This window comes from Geotrypetes seraphini, chromosome 1 (genome assembly GCF_902459505.1).
Source record: "Geotrypetes seraphini chromosome 1, aGeoSer1.1, whole genome shotgun sequence".
Lineage (NCBI taxonomy): Eukaryota > Metazoa > Chordata > Amphibia > Gymnophiona > Dermophiidae > Geotrypetes > Geotrypetes seraphini.
Window position 1 is genome coordinate 503,005,808 of NC_047084.1, and position 21,324 is coordinate 503,027,131.

Here is a 21,324-nt window from a genome sequence, read left to right on the forward strand (position 1 = left end):
CCCACAGGCACACCTGAAATCTCAGAAAGCACACTAGTGTGCCTTGGCACACAGTTTGAGGAAAAACTGCTTTACATTGAATTCTGCATTTCCCTACGACGCCTCCACCGACTGTGGAGTGGAAAAGTCTTGCCCTACTAAGGAAATGCGATCTAAGCCTCCAGACCCTTTTAAAGAGAGCGATTCACTGCTGACGAGGCTGACAAAAGGAATCATAAAAGGAAGCCCGCCCTCGGCTAATGCTCCCAGTAGTTGGCGGGAAGGAGAGCTGGCGGTGCAGCAGCTCGTCCAACTCCTGAGGAGAGGGAGAGGGAGGGGGGGGAGGGATGAGGAATGGCGGGAGCAGCGCCTCGTCTCCGCTCCGGGACGGCAACTCCTCTTCGCTCGCCTGCCGCAACGAGTCGGGCTCCGGTCCCGAGTCCCCCCCGCTGCTGCCTGGCTGCCCCAGCCCCGCCGTGCAAAGCCCTCCTCTGCTGGTCGACGCCTGGCTCGTCCCGCTCCTCTTCGCTCTCATCCTGCTGGTGGGGCTGGTGGGGAACTCTCTGGTCATATACGTGATCTCCAAGCACAGGCAGATGAGGACGGTCACTAACTTTTACATAGGTGAGCGACGCAAAGAGTATTTTAATCATGTGGCGGCATATTGTCGCTCCCAAACTCTCAATCCCGTCACTTGTATTGGCTTGGGTACAGTATAAAAAAGGCCAGTATACAGAGCCCAGGTACAGGGGGAACAAGCGGATCCGGTACTGGTTTTGCCCCGGTGCATGCAGGGACGTGTAGTCCTGCTCCTTTGTATGGTTTTGGTGCTTTAATGTTTTGCTCCTGTTTCTTTTCTGGATGAAATTTGCATTTGTGTCGGTTTCACGTGTGATCTTGTTTCTCTGGTCTGTCTTAATTTTGTATTTCATTTTCTTGTGGTAATCTGTCAACGTTTTTGCCCACACTTTTGAATTTCAGCCTCCTTTTTTAAATTTTATTTTGAGCTCGGAGCTTTCTGGGATTTATCCCATTTTTATCTTTCTAGAGGGTTGTTTATTGGTTGGTTTTTTTTGCCTTTTTCACCTGCACAGGCACATTCAGGATAGATATTCCACAGGGCTTAAATCCTGTTCAGAAGGCTTGTCCCTGGATATTGGTGGGTACTTCATTGCAAAGTGCTGCTGATTATTCCTTCTGACCATCACGGCGCTTTGCAGTCAGGGAAGAATCGGTAGTTATGCACTGACCATTTTCAGTGCCGTGTCTGGGCAGATGGGACTTGCCAGCACCTGCAACTTCAAGATTGTCCCAAATGTTTAAGCTTTCTTTCCCCTCTGTTAAGGGTGTTAAAGCCATGGGATATATTTCTCGATCCTTTACATATATTTTTGCCACTATTTGGAATGCATTTCCTTATGAAATTAGATCTTTTGTATCACTTTATTTAGGAAATCAGTGAAAACTTATTTTTTTCAACAAGCCTTAGATGAATATAAAACTGATCTTATCTAGTATTACCGTGAGTAAATAGATTTGATTTCTTCTATGTCCTATTATTGTCCTTTTATTAATTATTTCTTTATTAATTTTCAATTTAAATTCAAGCTTATCACTTGTACAGAAAGCAATAGTCATAATAACATAAAATCATAAAATAAATTTTACATCCAATAAAGAAAACATTATTAAACTATTTATGCTCAAGTCCTCTTTCTAGATCCAAGTTTAAGAAATAGCGAAAAATTAAAGAAAACAAGAATGTTTTAGCAAGATGTTAAAGCTGTAGCACTGAAAATGAGATCTCATAATTATATATAGGGTTCAAGATATTCCTCCATCCAGACGAGACATTGCTACAAAAGTTGTCAATTGAGATGGGTCAAAGAATACATACTGTACTTAACAGAACGGTAACACACTATACATTTGCATGGATGTCTCAAATAAAAGGTAGCCCCCAAAGATGTAACCCCAAGTTTCAAAAGAAGAAATTCACGGCAACGCTTCTGTGTCTCCCTTGTAAGATCAGGAAAAATCTGTACTTTACAACCAAGAAAAATTTTGTGTTTATTTTTAAAGTAAAGTCTTAATAACCATGTTTTATCTAACCGAAGTGCCACAGTTATAATCAGGGTTGCTGGTAATGCTAAGTCCTTATCAGATGTCTCTAATAATTCTGAGGAAGTTGTCGTACAACTAAATGTATCAAGGGACACAATCGTATATAATCAGCAAAATATGGTTTGAAACGTATTGTAAATGATATTTAGTAGTAGGGATTCATTCATACCACATAGACAAGAGCTATTGACATAACACAGTATCTGTGTAAAATAATAATACAAAAAAACGGAGAAAAATAAACCTCAATTGTAAGCAGCCGGGACTACACAAGTGCCCTAAGCCGCTTGCATCATCACTGGTTTAATAAAAAAAAAACTCCGTACGAGTATAGGTAAATTCTTTTCATTCATGCAAAATTTGTATTTTCAATCTTTCAATATTTTTGAATTTTCCAAAGTTCAATAGACTTAGAATGTGTCAAAAAGGTGAAAAGAACCCCAAACTAACTAAAATATTAAATTCGAAAATATTGAAAGATTGAAAATGTTACACAAAAAGTTCTACCAAAAGCTATAATTCAGCTTATCCCAATTTTTCCTATTGCCTCCGGGTGCCGCTCCTTTCTCTTCCCAGAGTCACGCTGTGCAGTCTGGGTGTCTAATTTAAGTTTTGGAACCTGTTGATGTGGTCACAAAATGCCTCTCGACTGACAAGAGCCCCCTCATTGCACTTGGTATTACCTACAAAGATAAAGCTGCAAAAGCGCTTCACTGCAAAGACTTCTGACAGTGGCATCATTTTACAACTGAAAACTCATCTGCTTAACATGCTGGATAAATACTTTACGCATCAGCTGCTTTGCTGGATCCATGGTTTAAATACAACTTTGGAACATTAGCATCTGCATGATATGCCCAGGCACTGTCCAACTTGAAAGGTTCATAGACAAAATTGCGCGAGACAACGGCGCGCCGACAACTGAGCACAGACAACTGAGCGCAAGGTTGACGGTGCGCCGAAGAAAAGCACTATTTTAAAGGGTTCCGACGGGGGGTGTTGGTGGGGAACCCCCCTATTTTACTTAACAGACATCGCGCTGGCGTTGTGGGGGGTTTGGGGGGTTGAAACCCCCTCATTATACTTGAAACCAAACTTTTTGCCTGTTTTTTAGGGAAAAAGTTCAGTTTTAAGTATAATGTGGGGGGTTACAACCCCCAAGCCCCCCACAATGCCAGCGCAATGTCTGTTAAGTAAAGTGGGGGGTTCCCCCCCACACCCACCGTCGGAGCCCTTTAAAATAGTGCTTTTCTTCGGCGCGCCGTCAATCTTGCGCTCAGTTGTCGGCGCGCCGTTGTCTCACGCGATTTAGTCCCGTCACCACTTGAAAGAGATGGTGGATAGGCTGCCAGCAGCAGACGCTCAAGATGACATATCTGTCTTGCAGCAACCCAATATGAAGATAAAACTAGAAGAAAATGTATTGGTTGACCTCTGTTCCTCAACTTCTTCAAATATATTTGAGATATGTATATATTTACTTTCTTTAGTTAATTCAATATTTTATCTTGTGACAATATTACTTGCTAGATACACCTAAACCATACAATCTGCTTTTCTCAGGTGGATACATACTTGACTTCTACTGACGAAATCACAGATGATATCTGGTCTTAATGGAAGTCCAAATCTACAAAGTAGAGAAATCTTTCTGAAGTTGCCAGATGAGTCCTGCCAGCACATCATCTGAGTGGTCTTTTTCATCGGCTGGGTGTGTTCTTGAGGATAGATAATCACAGCTAGGACCATATTCTGTTGATGGACTTCTGTTCCTGCATGGACTTAAGAAATAATTACCCATATCCCTGCCTGGTTATTGTCTTCTTCCTTGGTTGTCAGCCTCTTGGTTTGAGGTTGGGAAATGGGAGGGGAAGGGTATTGGTTTTGTGCCTGCTCTGGCAGATGTTTGACTTGGTTTTGAATTTTCTATAAATCTCAATTAAAACTAAATCAAAACTGTCGGAAGTATGAGGGCGAATCAGAAATGAAAGGCAATTGTTAAACTATGTGATAACCGGAACGGGAGCTAGCAAAATGCAACATATGCACTCGTACATTGCCTGTTGGATAATTCATTCACACACAGTGCAACGCTTGAGTCGTGTGGCAGCCACAAGGTCAGAAACTTATCGCTCCATTGGAAGATTGAACCACCGAACAACAATGTGCAATAGTGTGTTTTCTTTGGGCAGAGGGAGTAAAACCTGTGGAAATTCAACGTCGGATATTGACTCAGTATGGACATGGCACCATGAATCAACAAAAGGTTTGTATGAGTGGGTAAAAAGGTTTAAAGTGGGAAGAACAGGTGTAGCCGATGAAAGTCTTTCTGGTCGTCCATCAACATCACACACACAAGAGCACATTGACAGATCAGATGCCTTGATTAGAGAAGACCGACGGATAACGGTGTCTCAATTGGTTTCAAATTTGGATATCGGCTATGGATCTGCATTTGCCATAATGCATGATGACTTGGGATACAGGAAAATCTGCGCACAATAGGTTCCCAAACAGCTTACTGATCTGTACAAGCAACAACATGTGAAGGCTGTGACCCAGTTCCTGAGATGGCATGAAGAAGATCCGAATATTCTGGAGAGAACTGTCACTGGTGACGAGAGATAGATGTATCGCTGCAAGCCAGAAGACAAAAGACAAAGCATAATGAAGTAAAGGAAGTGGTGCTCAGCTGGCTTTGGGAGCAGCTGAAAAACTTCCTCTCTGCAAGAATGCAGAAGCTAGTTGAACCATACAACAAAATGCGTCGTCTTGCATGGGGACTATGTGGAAAAGTGATTTTTTCAATTCATTACAGTTATTTCTATTAAAGACGTTAAATATATATTTGCCTTTACTTTATGATTTACCCTCATAATTACTTATTTTTATGGGGCTAGGTGGGGCTAAATCAAAAATGTCAGAAATAATTACTTTTTCTGGGAACGGGCATGGGTGGCGGAGATTCCTTGTTGGGATTGGGTAGGGATGGAGGAGATTCTGGCGGGAACAGAGGAAATTCTGGCAGGGATGGGTGGTGACAGAGGAGATTTCTGTCCCCACACAACTCTCTACTCTAAAACTGAACACAGTACTTTACTTTAAGTGGGATTGTTCTGCCCCCCCCCCCACACTTTATGTGGGTATTTACTCAGTTCCTATTTACTCAGTTACTAAGTGTATTAGTGTTTATGCTAACATGTATGAGTAAAGTGTGCTCTGTGGACTTAAATCCCCAGAGGGCTTTGCTTCTCCCAGAGAGCTAGGCTGTATCCACAGAGCTTATGCCCACCCCCCTTCTTGTTCATTCTGAGAGAGCAGTTGCCATATTTTGTCAGACCATATTTTCTGTAAGTACCTGAGTCTAGAATTGTTCTCCCGAGTTTTTACCTTTATTTCTAACAATCTAATACAGTTTAGATTCTCTAATAATAGATAATAATAATAAATAACAGTTTATATACCGCAGTACCGTTAAGTTCTATGCGGTTTACAAAAGATTAGAGAAGTACAAGTTGAGAGAAATTAAGGGAAGGGAGAACAAGTGGGGGAAATGACCAGAGAACCGTTAAGTAGGGGAAAAGGAGGAACGGGTCAACTATCTAGGTACTTCAGGAACAGGTGAGTTTTGAGGCGTTTCCTGAACACCTCGTAAGTGGTGGGCGAGAGGAGTTGTTCTAGTTCTTTACCCCATAAAGCTGCTTGATGTGAGAGAAGGTGTCCATAGTGTTTTTTTAGTTTGCAACCTCTGATCGGGGGAGAAACGAAGTGCAAGTGGGAGCTTCTCTTGTGTCTGCAGGCTGAGAAGGAGAAGAGATCAGTTATGTATTTTGGGACAAGACCGTAAATACATAACATAAGGGCTAGATTCACAAACCTGACTCTCTGTGGCCGATCCGTGCAGGCCCACCCAATTCATGAAACAAAAAAATTTAAATGAGGGCGATCGGAGAACGCCCCCCCCCCCCCCGATCGCACAGATTTCTAGTGTGCGATCCTGACGCATGCGCAGACCATCTTCCTTGCCTGTAGATGGTCTGCACATGCTCTCAGCATTTTTTGTTTGTTTATTTGCGAGCCCTTCATGCCCAGCAGAGCTATTTTTTAAAACTTTTTGACTGTTTTTTTTCTACTTCACGAGCCCATGGTTTAAACCTGCGGGTTAAAACCCCAGACTTGCACTGTGGAGAAAGGCAAGCGAGTCAGGGACTGAACAGGGCAGGACATCAGCTGGAAAGTCGGGGGCTGAACAGGGCAGGAGATTGGGGCTGAGTAGGGCAGGAGATCAGCTGGAAAGTCGGGGGCTGAGCAGGGCAGGAGATCGGGGCTGAGCAAGGCAGGAGATCAGCTGGAAAGTTGGGGGCTGAGAGCAGGTCGCAGCAGAGAGTGGGTTTATTTCAGGGCTGCAGGGCTGGCAGGACAGTTGGATAGGAGGTAAGCAACTGGTTCCCAGCAATCGCTTCTTGTTGATCGGCCAGCCCAGTCGGTGTTCAAGATTTTTTGTTTTGTGAATTGCGTCCCTGCCTACTTTGCATGCCATTTCCCTCATTTGCATGCATAGATCAGAATCGGATCGGTACACAGGTTAGTGAATCGGGTCGCAAAGGGCTCGCAAACCGATCGGTACATGATCGGTTTGCTTAGTGAATCTAGCCTTAAGTCTGGAAACAGTGTTATTTCCACAAAGTGTGGACACACTCCCAGCTTGAATAGGATGGGCTGGTAGAGTGAGAAGATTCTATGAAAGTTAAACTGCTCTGAAGTCATCAGTTGTGAGTGTTTATTCTTTATTTTTTTTTTATTTAAAAAAGTTGCTCAACAAATACAGAATCTGGTTGGTAGTGTTAACTGAATAAGAGCCTCTTACAATTGCCAATAACTCAGACTGAGTTCAATACTGCTTGGCTATTCAGAGGAGTCCTAGTTTTTCAGTACAAAACTGAGAGGGAATCTATGGTGAACTGTTCTATATAAGCTGTAAGCAACACAGTAAAAACTCAGAGACCTTTTTAGTGAAAACTCAAGTGAAACTCGTGGTTCTGAAAACATGTTAACCAGGAGTTATAACCTGAGTGAAACCCTGAAACAGGCAGTGTTTGATTGATGCCAAGATTGTCATAACTGAACTCTGATGCAGAGGTCTGTGGAAAAATCAAAGGTATATTAAGTTCAATAAACCTTAATGATAAATCATACAGCAGTGATCTCCAAACCTATCCTGGGGACACCCCAACCAGTCAGGTTTTCAGGTTATCCACCATGAATAGTTATGAGATTGATTTGGATACACTGCCGCCTCAGTAGCAAATTAAGGTAATCTGCAAATGCATTGTGGATATCCTGAGAATCTGACTAGCTGGAGTTCCTTCAGACAGGTTTTGAAACTCCTGTCATACAGAGTGGCTTGGAAGGAAATTCTTTTCTGGACTCACTGTTCCTTCCTTAGAGAGTGTTTGGTCACTGTTACTTCCAAGTTGAGTCAGAGTTCTCCAATGGCATTTTCTGCCAGTGAGGGGTGATACTTCAATATTTAGAGACTGGCAAGTTTCCTTGAGTCCTGCAGAACTTGTCTGTCCTTCACTATTGAAAATATGATAGTGAAACAGCACCACCAACTGGCAGGATTGTAGGTGGAGGACTCCCACTCAGCTTAGAGGAAACAGTGTGTCATCTTATAAACCTATTTGTTCTGTTCATCTTTCACAGCTAATCTGGCCACCACAGATATCATCTTTTTAGTGTGCTGTGTGCCCTTCACTGCCACCCTTTACCCTCTGCCTAGCTGGGTGTTTGGAGACTTCATGTGTAGATTTGTGAACTACCTTCAACAGGTATGTGCCAAACGCAGCTGTATGTTTTTGAGATGATCTTATTGACATTATTGTAGTTCCTCCCACTGCCCTTATGTTTCTGATAATGTCTATTTGTCCATGTCCAAGTTCTTTATTCCCCCTATACATGTTGTCTGTCATTCCCTTTTTTAATTTGTACATCGCATTGAATATGTGATAATGCGATATAATCACAAAGTTTATTACATTTGAAACTTAAACTTGACATTTTAAAAGTAATCATGGGGTCCTTTTACAAAGGTGCACTAGCTGTTTTAGCACGCGCTAAATATTAGCGTTTAGTGCGTGCTAAAATGGCTAGCGCGCCTTAGTAAAAGAACCCCAATGTGTGGTTAAGCGCAGCTCTAAGTTTGCTTCTCAGCTTTTGGTAAACTGGGAGCCAAGCATACTCGATTTGTCCATTGTATACTTGGAATAGATTAGAATGTCAGCTAATTCTGGTACCTTTGTTCTGATATATTGTAAACAGCTCCACAGATGTTCCTGGTGGAAGAGTGAAAATAGAGTCTCCTTTCATTGCAGAATGATCTACATTGTTGGATAATCAGAGTATGGGTTCAAGGTCATGCCACACTGAAAGGGGAATAGTAATTGCAGGTGAGGGAGAGAGGATGGCTTCCCTACTTTCTTCTCTCTTGGGTCATATACTTTAAACGGTGCTGAAAGGTACTGGTAGGCGCCTAGATTTTGCCTATTGGTGCCTAACTTTATTGCATTAATTGGCTTTAATTTTGGGTTTATTCGGCACGGTAATTGAGCATTTAAAACGGATTAAAAACTTTTTAAAAAGGATGGCACCGGAATCGTGCCTACAGCATGGCCACTACAAGCGCTAAGGTCAAAGTAAACATGTTTAGGGGTAGAGGTGACCTTAGACATTACTAGGCATGGCTAGGCGCGATTCTCCCAAAAACTTAGGCACCAAAAACGTAGGCTTTTAAAACCCTGACCAGCAGTCGCGATTCTGTTAATGGCGCCTAAGTGTGATTGATATGTGGCAGGTGCCATTTTTCTAGGCACCATTTATAGAATCTGGGCCATTGAATTTAATTTTTCTTCTCACTTTTGTTTTCTCTTTTATGTTCATTTTATTTGCTGTATGTCCTTATAATGATTATGATTTGTCAATACAGAGACATGTGGGGGTAATTTCGGTTTTTTTTTATATTTATGTATGGTTTTGATAAATCATCAAATGTTGGACAAACCAAGTTTAAGGGCTTCTTTTGCTAAGCTGCGGTAGTGTTTTTAGTGCGCGCTTGGCGTGCACTAGACTCCATTGAGCTGGCGTTAGTTTTTCTGCATAGCATGGGGGTTAGCGCGCGCTAATCTGCGAAAAGAGAAAGGAACTCAATAAAGGACAGCAAAGTTCTCAATTTTACATAAAGAAGCATCCAATCTTTAAAAAATGTATAAGATCTAAAAATGGTTAAAAATATTACTACTACTACTATTTATTATTTCTAAAGCACTGAAAGGCATTCGCAGCACTGTAAATTTTAAACATACAATAGATGGTCCCTGCTCAGAAGAGCTTACAATCTAATTTAGACAGGACATTTCAGGGTTGGGGAGATTATGGTAGAGGAAATGATATAGTGGGTATAGGTATCTGACAGCAGTGAGTGAGAGTTAAGAGTTGAAAACAGATTCAAAAGTGGGATTTTAGCTTGGATTTGAACGCTGCCAGGGAGGGAGCACGACGTATTGATTCACCATGATTGCTCCTGGTCTTGATCCACCAGCATTAATGAAGGCTAAAAACTACTGAAAATAAATGTGGGTTTTTTTAACATGGAAAAATTGTGAAGTACTATATAGTGCATTCTTATATGCGTGCTGCATGTAAGCATTCCAGAGGCATAGTTTGGGCAGAGTTGTGATGTACATACATGCAGATTCTATACAGTTCATGAACAGACAAGGAAGTAATTTTGTAAATTAAGATATGCACATAAATGACTAGAATACTGATACACACATATATGAGCTCATATTCTGAAAATCCACTTAAACACTATGGGGCTCATAATTGAAACTGAAAAATGTCCAAAAACAAGCATAAGTCAGCACTTGGACAATCATCAATCAAAAATGTCCAAGTGCCAGTAATAAAATTGGGTTTTGGACGTATTTTAAAATGACCTAGGCCTTCACAGTGCCGCTAAATGGGGCATTTCAGGAGGAGTTTTGAGGGCGTGATTTGGGCGGGACGTGGGCAGGCTTAGACTTAGTCGTACTGCATGTATAACCGAAAGTTATGCAGCGCAGCATAGACAGATCTTGGAGGTTGTGACTTAGACCATTTATGGTCTAAGTCACAAAAACCCACCTAAAGTCACCAGATAAGCACTGCAGACACAAATTACAGACCCCCACACACTATGTCTGGGTTTTGAAAAGATTCCTCAAAATTGCATTGGGCAGGAGGGTGGGATTGGAGGCGGGATTAGGGCATAACTGGGCGGGCCTGAGGGCAGGTCTATGGGGTCCGGATTTTACTAAAGTAAAATCTGGTAACCCTAATGGAGGGTAAACCTGGTGGAGGCACTGCCTGAAGAAGCCTATGAGCAAGGGACAGCACTAGAAAAGAGAGCTAGAGAGTACATTCACTTGTTTATGTTTCAGTGTCTCTGGAGAAAATAGGCTCATATAAATAAAAATTCCCTTTGAATATCTGGGCTGGAATGGAGAAGCTCATTGATACCTGTGTGCATACTAAGTGAAGGGAAGTTTTTAGCCCAATGAATTTACGCTGTTAATTATTAAATTACTTGGGCAAATTTCTTGAACACTGACCTAACACTGCCTTCATGCTGCCTATGTCCTTTCAGAAGCCTTAAAAAAAAAAAGGGGAAACATTTTATTTGCTTTTCCCATTTGTGAACTCCTTTTTTACTTGTAAAACTTTGAAACTTTATATCAGGTATATATTGCCCTTAATTCTCACTCTTTTGAGCTGTCTACCCTTGAAACGTCTGGTTTGTACCAGAGGCAGTGGAGAGTGAAAATGACTTGCCCAGCTTCCCTGATTCTCAGCTCACTCCTGTAGCACTGCCAAGTAACCCAGCTCCGTAAAGGAGATTTGTTTGGTCAGATCTGTTTTTGAACTTAAGTCATGTGAAAAAATTAGGACTTCCCATGAAATGGTCAGTTCTTTTTTAAGAAATGTTCACATATCGATGTCAAATCTTTATTTTCTAGAGATAAATAAAAATTTTTTAAAAAAAGTGATGAAATTGCAGGTAAACAACAAAAATTTCCCTTGATTTACTCATGAAACAAAAGATATCCACAAAACGTGTATTCTAACTGAGGAATAAATTAGGACATTGCTTACATTTAAAACTCCAGCTTTTATTTATAAAGCATTGATACCATATAATTCTTCTAGATTATTGAGATCAAATGACCAACATTTATTGGTTATTCCGTCTCTTAAAATTATCAATATTCGACGGCAATTTATCTTTACTATTACGGCGCCTCAGACTTGGAATTCACTCCCACTTTACTTAAGAGAGGAAAAGAACTTGGAAAAGTTTAAGAGCAAACTTAAGAGTTTTCTTTTTAAAGATGCATTCAATATTTAATTGAATTGCCTACTGCTCGTCTGTTTATTTTTAAACCTTCTTTTCAGTTTTGTCTTTCCCTTCCTGCTGTGCTTAACCTCTAATTGTTGACTCCTACATTACTTAGATTGTATTTCTTTCCTTGCCTTGCCTATTGTTTCATTGTGTTCGGAAATGAGTTTTTTTACTATGTTTTGCAAACTTAGTCCCTTTGTTAGTTATGTATGTTTATTTTATGTATATTTTAACTATGTATTTTGCTGATTTGTACATCGCTTAGAATTTGGAATAGGCGATTAATCAAATTGTAAATAAACTTGAAACTTGACATCCCCACATATCCTCCCACTTAAACTGGCTCAAATCGCACACAGGTGTATCACAACAGGTGCACATGATTAGAACATCGTTACTCAACATTTTGAAGGAGCTTTGTCCTATTTAAACCTCAGACATTTACTCCCTCTTTTACTAAGGTGCGCTAGCCGATTTAGCATGCGCTAATGATTAGCGCACGTTAAATGATAACATGCCCATTATATTCTATGGTTGTGTTAGCAGTTAGCATGGTTAGTGTGCCTTTTTTTCCTCCTTTTTTGGGGGGAAAAAGGTCACCTTGGTTTGTATTAGAGTATATACAGTAAGCACTATTCTATAAAGATGCACATGTAAATCTTGTAGTGTGCAAGTGAAAAGGGGGTACAGCCCTGGGAGGAACAAGGGACGGTTTAGGGCTGTTCACTAAAGATGCACGCACTGTTATAGAATTGGGGGGACCTGCGCCTAATTTACAGGTGAGGATTTTCACCAGGTTTCAATTAATGTAAATCCTGGTGCCTAAAATTGGGCATGGCACTAAACACTATTCTGTAAATGGCGCCCAATTTTGAGCACCATTTACACTTAGCACTCATTTCTTTTGTGCCCAAATTTAGGTGCCATTTAAAGAATTTAGTCCATAATATATGAGGAACCTTCAAAATGTTTCCGCACTTATGTTTTTTTAAGCACTATTAAATACCTCAAAAGCAAATTATATCACTTTTCCCACATATTCGCCCTGTTTTGCGATACATTTTTCCCACATGACATTCAACGACATGCCCTCTTACCACTTCTCCCACCCTAACCATTTAATGCAAAAATATGAAAGTGTGGAAACTTTTTGAAGGACCCCTTGTATAACAAAATAAGACAAACATCAAAAATACAATAAACAAGTAGTATAGAAAGTAGCCTAAAATTTATATTCAAAACTTTGGTTTTTTGTGACCTGGATAGTCAAATTTTACAATTTACCTATTTAAAAAACAACATATGAATCACAATTCTACAAAGATGATCACAGAAGATTTAGAAGTGAATAGCTTTTTGAGATTTGCAATTATATTGTAATGAGATTTGCGATTATATTGTAAGTTACTTTCAAAAATCAGCCTCCAGATGTAGTCACCCATCATGTTCTCATTATATTGTCCTTGGTAGTGATATTAAAATCCAGTATATCCTGGTGGAAGCGCTCACCTTCCTCCTCCAAGTATGTTCCCATGTTCTCCTTAAATGTCTCAAGATGAGCATCAAGGATATGGACTTTGAGTATGAGAGACATCCTACAGCCCAAAAGAGAGAGTGAGGAAAAGACACTGAAGGGAAATGGGAAAGAGAGAGAGGGGAGAAGACGCTGGAAGGAAAGAAGACAGAGATGCCAGACTATGGGGGGAGCGGAGGGAAGAAGATGAGTGCCAGACCAATTTGGGGGAAGGGGGGGTGAAGGGAGAGGCACAGTAGCAGAGCAAATGGAAGACGCAGAGAGAAGACAGACAGTGGATGGAAAGAATTGAATGAGAAGATGAGGAAAGCAGAAATTAGACAACAAAGGTAGAAAAAAAAATGCTATTTATTTATTTATTTATTTGCTTTAGTATAAAGTAGTATATTAATTGTGTTGATAAAAATTTATAAACAAAGCCCTGCCAGCTGAATATCTCTTTCACTAGTTCAGCAGCCAGAATTTTGATTTATAAGGAAGGAATAAGTTAAATATTGCAATACTGAGGCTTGTTTGGATGCTGTAGGGACAGTAGTTGTGGGGACGGGGACTGGGCGGGGACAGTAGTCATGGGGCGCGGACAATGGTTGCAGGGACGGGGTGGTGTTGGGGACAAATTTTTTCCCCATGTTATTCTCTAAGCTGCACCACTGATATTGTAAATTGGATCTACAATGTCTTCCTCACTTTCTGACTTGCTGCTTTCTCTCTGGGCAAGTGGTTATGGGGAGCTCAGGGCAATGTGGCACAGGGGCGATGGATGAAGGAATGTCCACATACGTGATTGCAGATGCATGCTTGCCAGTCCAACATTTGGAAGGGTTCACCAGGCAGAATTAGCAATTGCTTGAGTGGTCAGTGGGTTCCCGCCAAATTCTTGGGCTAGCAAACTTCATGGCTCTCTTTTCCCCTCTGTACAATCCTGTAGAAGAACAAAATGAAATTGTGGTAATGAAAACAATAATATTTCATCTATGACTAATGTGTACATGATTCTCACAACATATTTCATATGTTATATATTTTCAAATAACATTGAAAATTATCAAATTTAAATATATATATATATATTTTTTTTTTTTAAATCTTTATTGATTTTCAAACTTTGATAGTGCAATACAATTGATTGAACATAAAATACTGCATAAAACGCACTATTAACTCACAAGTAATACATAAAACAGTCATTTTCTCCCATCCTCATTTCAATTATTAATACAATAATACATATGATGTGATTACAATATTATAATTAAGTACTTTAACTCCTCAAAATCATTTCCCTCCCCCCACCTACCCAACCTCCCTGGATGTGTAAGGATATCTAATGAAAAAGAAAGATACATGACCCTTATTGCAATGTAACAAATGCAGTCAATGGACTCCACACTTTATTAAATGACTTACTAATCCCCAAACGTTCCGCAGTCACTCTTTCATATTTATATGTGGTATATACATTTACCCACCAAAAAGTGTAATTAATTCTGTCATGGTTCTTCCAATTATATGTGACCATTTGAACAGCTTTTCTCATCTTGATCAGGAAAAGGTGACTTCTATATTTATCTAAAGTAGGCTTAACATGTAGTAATGTACCTCAAATTACGGCTTCATAGGTTAAAGGAATAGATGACTAGAATGAGATTTATTTGTCCCCAAATTGACTTCCAGAAACTAAGTATCATAAGAACATAAGCAGTGCCTCCGCCGGGTCAGACCACAGGTCCATCCTGCCCAGCAGTCCGCTCCCGCGGCGGCCCAAACAGGTCATGACCTGTCTGTATCATCAGAAGGGGCTCCCTTGCCTCCTTGGTTTCTCATTTAAGTCCTGTCTTCCTATCGAAGTCCTAACCCTCCGGTCTTGCACCTGCACGACCTGGTTTGGTTTCTACTCATTACCTGATTAGCTTTCTATACTTGTGTTACATCCCAGCTCCTCCCTCAGTATCCCATGATCCCTTTATCCTTCAGGAATCCGTCCAATCCCTGTTTGAATCCCTGTACCGTACTCTGCCTGATCACTTCCTCCGGTAGCGCATTCCAAGTGTCCACGACCCTTTGGGTGAAAAAAAACTTCCTTGCGTTTGTTTTGAACCTATCTCCCCTCAGTTTCTCCGAATGCCCCCTCGTATTTGCTGTCCCCTTCAGTCTGAAGAATCTGTCCCTATCCACCCTCTCTATGCCCCTCATGATCTTGAAGGTCTCTATCATATCTCCCCTGAGCCTCCTTTTTTCCAGAGAGAAGAGCCCCAGCCTATCCAACCTCTCGGCGTATGGGCAGTGTTCTAGCCCTTTTACCATTTTCGTTGCTCTCCTTTGGACTCTCTCAAGTACCGCCATGTCCTTCTTGAGGTGCGGCGACCAATACTGAACGCAGTATTCCAGATGTGGACGCACCATTGCTCGATACAATGGCATGATGACTTCCCGTGTTCTGGTTGTTATGCCCTTCTTTATGATGCCAAGCATCCTGTTGGCTTTTTTCGAGGCTGCTGCGCACTGTGCAGATGGCTTCAGTGATGCATCCACCAGCACACCCAAGTCTCTCTCAAGCCTGCTGTCTCCCAACAATACCCCCCCCAATTTGTAGTTGAACAATGGGTTCTTTTTCCCTATATGCATGACCTTGCATTTGTCCACGTTAAAGCGCATTTGCCATTTGTTTGCCCAGTCTTCTAGCTTGTCCAGGTCTCTTTGTAGGTCCTCACACTCCTCCCTGGTCCTAACTCTGCCGCACAGTTTGGTATCGTCTGCAAATTTTATAACCTCGCACTTTGCCTCCTTTTCCAGGTCATTGATAAATATGTTAAAGAGTAACGGCCCCAGCACCGACCCCTGTGGCACACCGCTTGTGACTCCCCGCCAGTCAGAATATTGACCCTTTACTCCGACCCTCTGCAGTCTGCCCGACAACCAGTGCTTGATCCATCTGTGCACATCCCCTCCCACCCCGTGGTTCCACAGCTTCTTAAGCAGCCTTTCATGTGGCACCTTGTCGAAAGCCTTTTGAAAATCGAGGTAAATGATGTCTATGGGTTCCCCATTGTCCACCCGACTTCTTATTCCCTCAAAGAAGTACAGAAGGTTCGTTAGGCACGACCTTCCCTTACAGAATCCGTGTTGGCTTGTTCTCAATAGGTCATTCTTCTCGATGTGCTCGCAAATGCCGTCCTTGATCATAGCTTCCACCATCTTCCCTATAATTGAAGTCAGGCTCACCGGCCTGTAGTTCCCGGGGTCACCCCTCGATCCCTTCTTGAAGATAGGTGTGACATTCGCCAGTTTCCAGTCCTCTGGTACCTCACCAGTTTTCAAGGATAGGTTGCAAACATGCTGGATTGTGCCCGCTATTTCTTGTCTTAGTTCCTTCAGAACCCTTGGGTGGATCCCGTCCGGGCCCGGTGATTTGCCGCATTTTAGCCTGTCTATCTGTTTGAGGACATCCTCCTTACTTACCTCTATGTGATCCAATTTTTCAGCCTGTTTCCCACTCATGAGCTCCTCTGAGTCCGGTATATTAGATGTGTCTTCTCTCGTGAAGACCGACGAGAAGAACGTGTTCAACCTCTCAGCTACCTCTTTATCCTCCTTAATCACTCCCTTCCTATCCCCATCGTCCAACGGCCCCACCTCCTCTCTCGCTGGTCGCTTTCCCTTAACGTAACTGAAGAATGCCTTGAAGTTTTTCGCCTCTCTGACCAGCCCCTCTTCGTATTCCCCCTTTGCTTTTCTAACTTCCCGGTGGCATTCCTTTTGGCATTTCCTGTGCGTCTGGTGATTTTCCTCCATTGGGTCCTTTTTCCATCTCCGGAAGGATACCTTTTTGTCCTTTATCGCCCTCTTTACTTCTGTTGACATCCAAACCGGGTCCTTTGATCGCTTGTTCTTGCAGCCTTTCCTGAAACTGGGGACGTACATTCTCTGTGCTTCCTGCAGGGTGTATCAATGTACAAAAATATAACAGATGATCCAGAGTCCCTATATTAATATGACAATGCCAGCATCTATTAGATTTAGAATTATCTATTTTTTGCAATCGAACTAGGGTCCAAAAAGTCCTTTGCAATAAAAATAACCATGTTTTTCTCATAGATGCTGACGCTGTATATTTCAACCTCCAAGTCCAAATTCGTGGCCAACGAGACACAGAAATATACTGTTTTTATCTCGATGCTCCAAATATCTCTAAGACTATTTTTTGGCTTCTTATTTAAGTTTCAAGTTGAATATAAATTTGATTGATCGTTTATTCAAAATTCTAAGCGATGTACAAATCAGTAAAATTACAAAATTTAGGGGACAACAAAGCAGACGACAGAAACTAAATCTTGTAAGACATTAAAAACTATTACAAACATTAAAACAAAGGGAAAGAAAGGGAAGAGAAATACAAGTTGTTTGATAGTAAATAAGACATTTATGGGGAAAAACACTGGGAAGGGAGAGATCATGTACTTCAGAGAAGTAATGAAATGCAATTGAAATAAGGCTGCTAGTCAGGCTTTCTAATTATCAAATGCATCCTTAAAAAGAAAGCTTTTTAATTTGCTCTTAAATCTGTCCAAGTTACGTTCTTCCCTTAAATAGATAGGGAGTGAGTTCCATGTTTTAAAAATTCAGAAATCAATTTGTACCACTGGGCGGCCTGATGTCCTACTAAATCTGTCTGGTAGCAAAGGATCTGCAAGCTATAAGTTTTTCCATTCAGGGGACCCACTCTGACTAGTCTGCTTCAACTGCAACCACCTGTAATGTTGAGACTTTAAAATGCCAAATGATTGTTGCAGCCGTGAAAAATCAAGTAGTTTCTCATTAGATATAACATCATCCAATGTCTGAATACCTGCCTGCATCCAATTCTTCCAGGCGATCCCAGCACCGCCTATTTGAATCTTGGAGTTTAACCATAAGGACTGCAAAGTAGATTTCATTATAGGAACATCTGTTAGTTTATCAATAAATTTAATTGTTTTCCATGTATCCAATAAAATTATGTTGTCCTTAGCATATCTAGGTTGTCTGATACTTAATACATGAGAAAGTTGCATAGGGGACATAATTTTCCATTCTAGATGTAGCCAGTCTGGAAGATGCTCCATGAGCTCAGGAAGGATCCAATACATACCTTGACGCATTATATAGGCTTGATGATACCTATAAAAATTGGGAAAATTTACCCCACCATCTACAATTGGTTTTTGTAAAGATACTAGAGCAATTCTTGCATTTTTCCGAAGCCAAATAAATTTTGTCAGAATACTATTTAACTTTTTGTAAAAGGACCCTTGAAAATTAACTGGCAATATACCCATTTGGTAGCAAACCACAGGCAAAATCATCATCTTGACCATTTGAACTCTCCCCCACCAAGACAGATGTAGAAGGTTCCATTGCTCACACATTTCCATGACCTTTAGCAATAAGGATTTTTCATTTACTTTCATCTTTTCTTCCAATGTACTTTTAATCCAGATGCCTAAATATTTTATATCATCTTCTTTCCAAATAAAAGGGAACGTATCAAATAATCCTTTTGTACAATGTACATTTAGTGGAAGAACCTCTGATTTACTCCAGTTTATTTTGTAACCAGAGAATTTTCCAAATCTATCTAGCAAATCCAGTAAATGTGGAATGGTCGATTCAGGATTCCTCAAATGAATCAAAATGTCATCTGCATATGCAGAGACTTTATATTCCCGACCTGCATAAGGAATACCTTGTATCTCCTCCGCTTGTTGTATAGCCAAAAGCAAAGGTTCCAGAACAATATCAAATAGCAAAGGAGATAACAGACATCCTTGTCTAACTCCCCTCTCCAGACAAAACTGCTCTGAAAAAGTATTATTTATATATATATAAATAATCTGGCAGAAGGGGAACTATGCAAGGTTTGAATCATTTGTATAAATCCAGAACCAATACCAAACCAATCCATTGCCTGATACATAAAGGCCATTCTACTCTATCAAAGGCCTTCTCTAAACATTTTAAGAAATTTTATAGCAGAAAATTCTGCCATCCTAGGGCTAAATTCATTAAGCAAATCGATCGATCGTGTACCGATCGGTTTACGACCCCTTTACGACCCGATTTCCCTCCAACCCGATTCACTAACCTCTGTCCCGATCATCCTCCGATCTGCGCATTCAAATGAGAAACCACGGGCTTGCCAAAAAGTTAAAAGTAAACTAAAAAAAAGGTTGCTGCTCTTCGATGCATGTGCAGACGTGGGGATCTCTATAGAGCGATCTGGGCGGTCGGTTGGGGGCATGATTCCGATCGCCCTCATTTGCATGAGGGCGATTCGTGAATCAGCCCCCTGGACACGGATCAGATCAGATCGGATCAGATCAGACTGCATACGTAGTAAATGTTTGCACCTTAGTAAAAGGGCCTTTAAGTTTACTCAACTTGGAATCCATCTGGAATGTTCTGCAAAAAAAAAGAAAGGTCAAAGTGACAAAAATGCAACAATTCTACTGTCGTATTTGGATGTTTTAATGCATATTTAAAATTTGTCAGCTTTAAATATGGCTCTCAGTGTTTAGCTTCGGTAAATCTAATCATACATTAATATGTGACAGTGTTGCTAGACACCAACCACCAATACCATAGATAGGTCTCTATTGTCACCCAGATCCTCAGCGACACCACCTTGGGCTCGAATGATCTCACTGCCCCACGCTTAACGTGTCGATCATCACTGGATCTTATTTATTATTATTTTTCTTTTATTTACGTAAGAGATCGTGCTTATTTATATCATGATGAGTAGTTTAAAAGCAAATACTTGGCTTTTGCCTATGTGGTCTGCCGCTAGGGTATTTAAATATTTAAATTTTGTGGCATATTTCGATTGGGCCCCAAAACACAGACCGTCTTGGGTTCACACCACTACTCTTTGCTGTGTGTTATATGGATTGTCCTTATTTTGACTGTATCGCTTGTACTTGTGAAGAACATTTGTTATTAAACGTTTAGATTAAGAACATTGTTTTGTTTTTGGTTTCTGCAAAAAAGGTACATTTCCAAATATCAATGGTCACAAAAGCAAAGTTTGAGGGGAATGATGGCTATTTTCTATACTTTTGTGACATAGGCATTAAGAACAGTGTTCTTGATCTAAACGTTTAATAGCAAATGTTCTTCACAAGTACAAGCGATGCTGTCAAAATAAGGTTAATCCATTTCTTTTGTTTTTGGTTTCTGCAAAAAAGGTACATTTCCAAATATCAATGTCCTGGTCACAAAAGCAAAGTTTGAGGGGAATGATAGCTATTTTCTATACTTTTGTGACATAGGCATTAAGAAAGAACACTTATTAACCCAGGGACAACAACAAAAATGTTTTTGTTGATCCAAGATTGCTGCGGATTGACCTGTCTGAGCAGCATGCATTAGAGAGCTCCTCTTATCTAAAGATTCTACCTAGAAAATTACCTTTTTGACTTGAGATGCTGAAGCGGAAAGGAAAGAGTTTGGCTGGGGCCTTGTGGAGTTCTGGACCGGCCAGCTCTGGCAATATTGAAGAGCTACTGTGGCGAATGCGGGCTGCTCCTCTTATAGATAGTGGCAGCATTTCATGGGGCTCACTGGCTACCCCTCTTCATGGGGTTTACTGCCCAGACACCTCTTTTCACTTCCCTTTCCCCCCGTACTGCTACCTTAGGTTTAAGAACTTTCCTTTTCTCGGTAGGGCTCTCCTGGGAATTCAAGTGAGTGGGGTATGAAGGAGCAGGTAGCTTTCTGCCTAATGAGGCTGTCTGCTTTCCTGTTTCCTGGTGGCTCTGAGAACCTCTGCTGCAGCTTCCCTGATAGACCAGCTGGGCTCAATTGACCTGCAGATTCTGCTTGCTTGGGAAGCTTTCCCTCTGATTGGCTGCACAGCCTGTTCCTTACTGGATTGAGCCACACCTCCTCTGTTAACTCTTTTAGTGTCAGATCTTATTCTCTGGAGCTCACAGATATTCTGCTCAGTCTTCCTAGCAAGGGAATAATAGGGAGTTACACTATCTTGACTGATTCTGGTAGAAATCTCCCTTTTGCTGTTGTTCTCTGCTTTATAGCCACTGGGCTGTCTCTCCTAGCAGGAGTTGGGACAGTTTTATCTTTGGCAGTATTAGAAGGGGTATTTCTTCCTGAGACAGGCAGTTCCCTGTCTCACTATATAACTGTAAACAGGCAGTCCCCGGTTTAAGAACACCTGACTTACATCAAACTCGTACTTATGAAACCGAGTCTT

The 21,324-nt window shown here is 41.0% G+C and overlaps 1 protein-coding gene and 1 long non-coding RNA gene across 3 annotated transcripts in view; one reads left to right on the forward strand and one right to left on the reverse strand.

Annotated features, from left to right (window-relative positions):
- The first annotated feature begins 324 nt into the window (after positions 1–324).
- The window catches only part of LOC117351884 (G-protein coupled receptor 54-like), a 36,995-nt gene continuing 15,995 nt past the window's right edge, over positions 325–21,324 (forward strand). Inside the window, exons 1-2 of the mRNA XM_033927740.1 lie at positions 325–603; positions 7,810–7,934. Coding sequence (XP_033783631.1) covers positions 327–603; positions 7,810–7,934 — 402 coding nt within the window. The 5' untranslated portion in view covers positions 325–326. The remainder of the gene's footprint in view (positions 604–7,809; positions 7,935–21,324) is intronic.
- LOC117351892 lies at positions 11,716–20,889 on the reverse strand. 2 transcript variants are annotated; one of them, XR_004537522.1, is made up of 4 exons: positions 20,523–20,889; positions 19,198–19,514; positions 13,857–13,998; positions 11,716–13,237 (listed from the first exon to the last, which is right to left on the reverse strand). It is a non-coding gene; the product is annotated as an uncharacterized LOC117351892 (long non-coding RNA). The 2 variants fall into 2 exon arrangements; XR_004537521.1 differs by lacking the exon at positions 11,716–13,237 and having other exon boundaries at positions 13,442–13,998.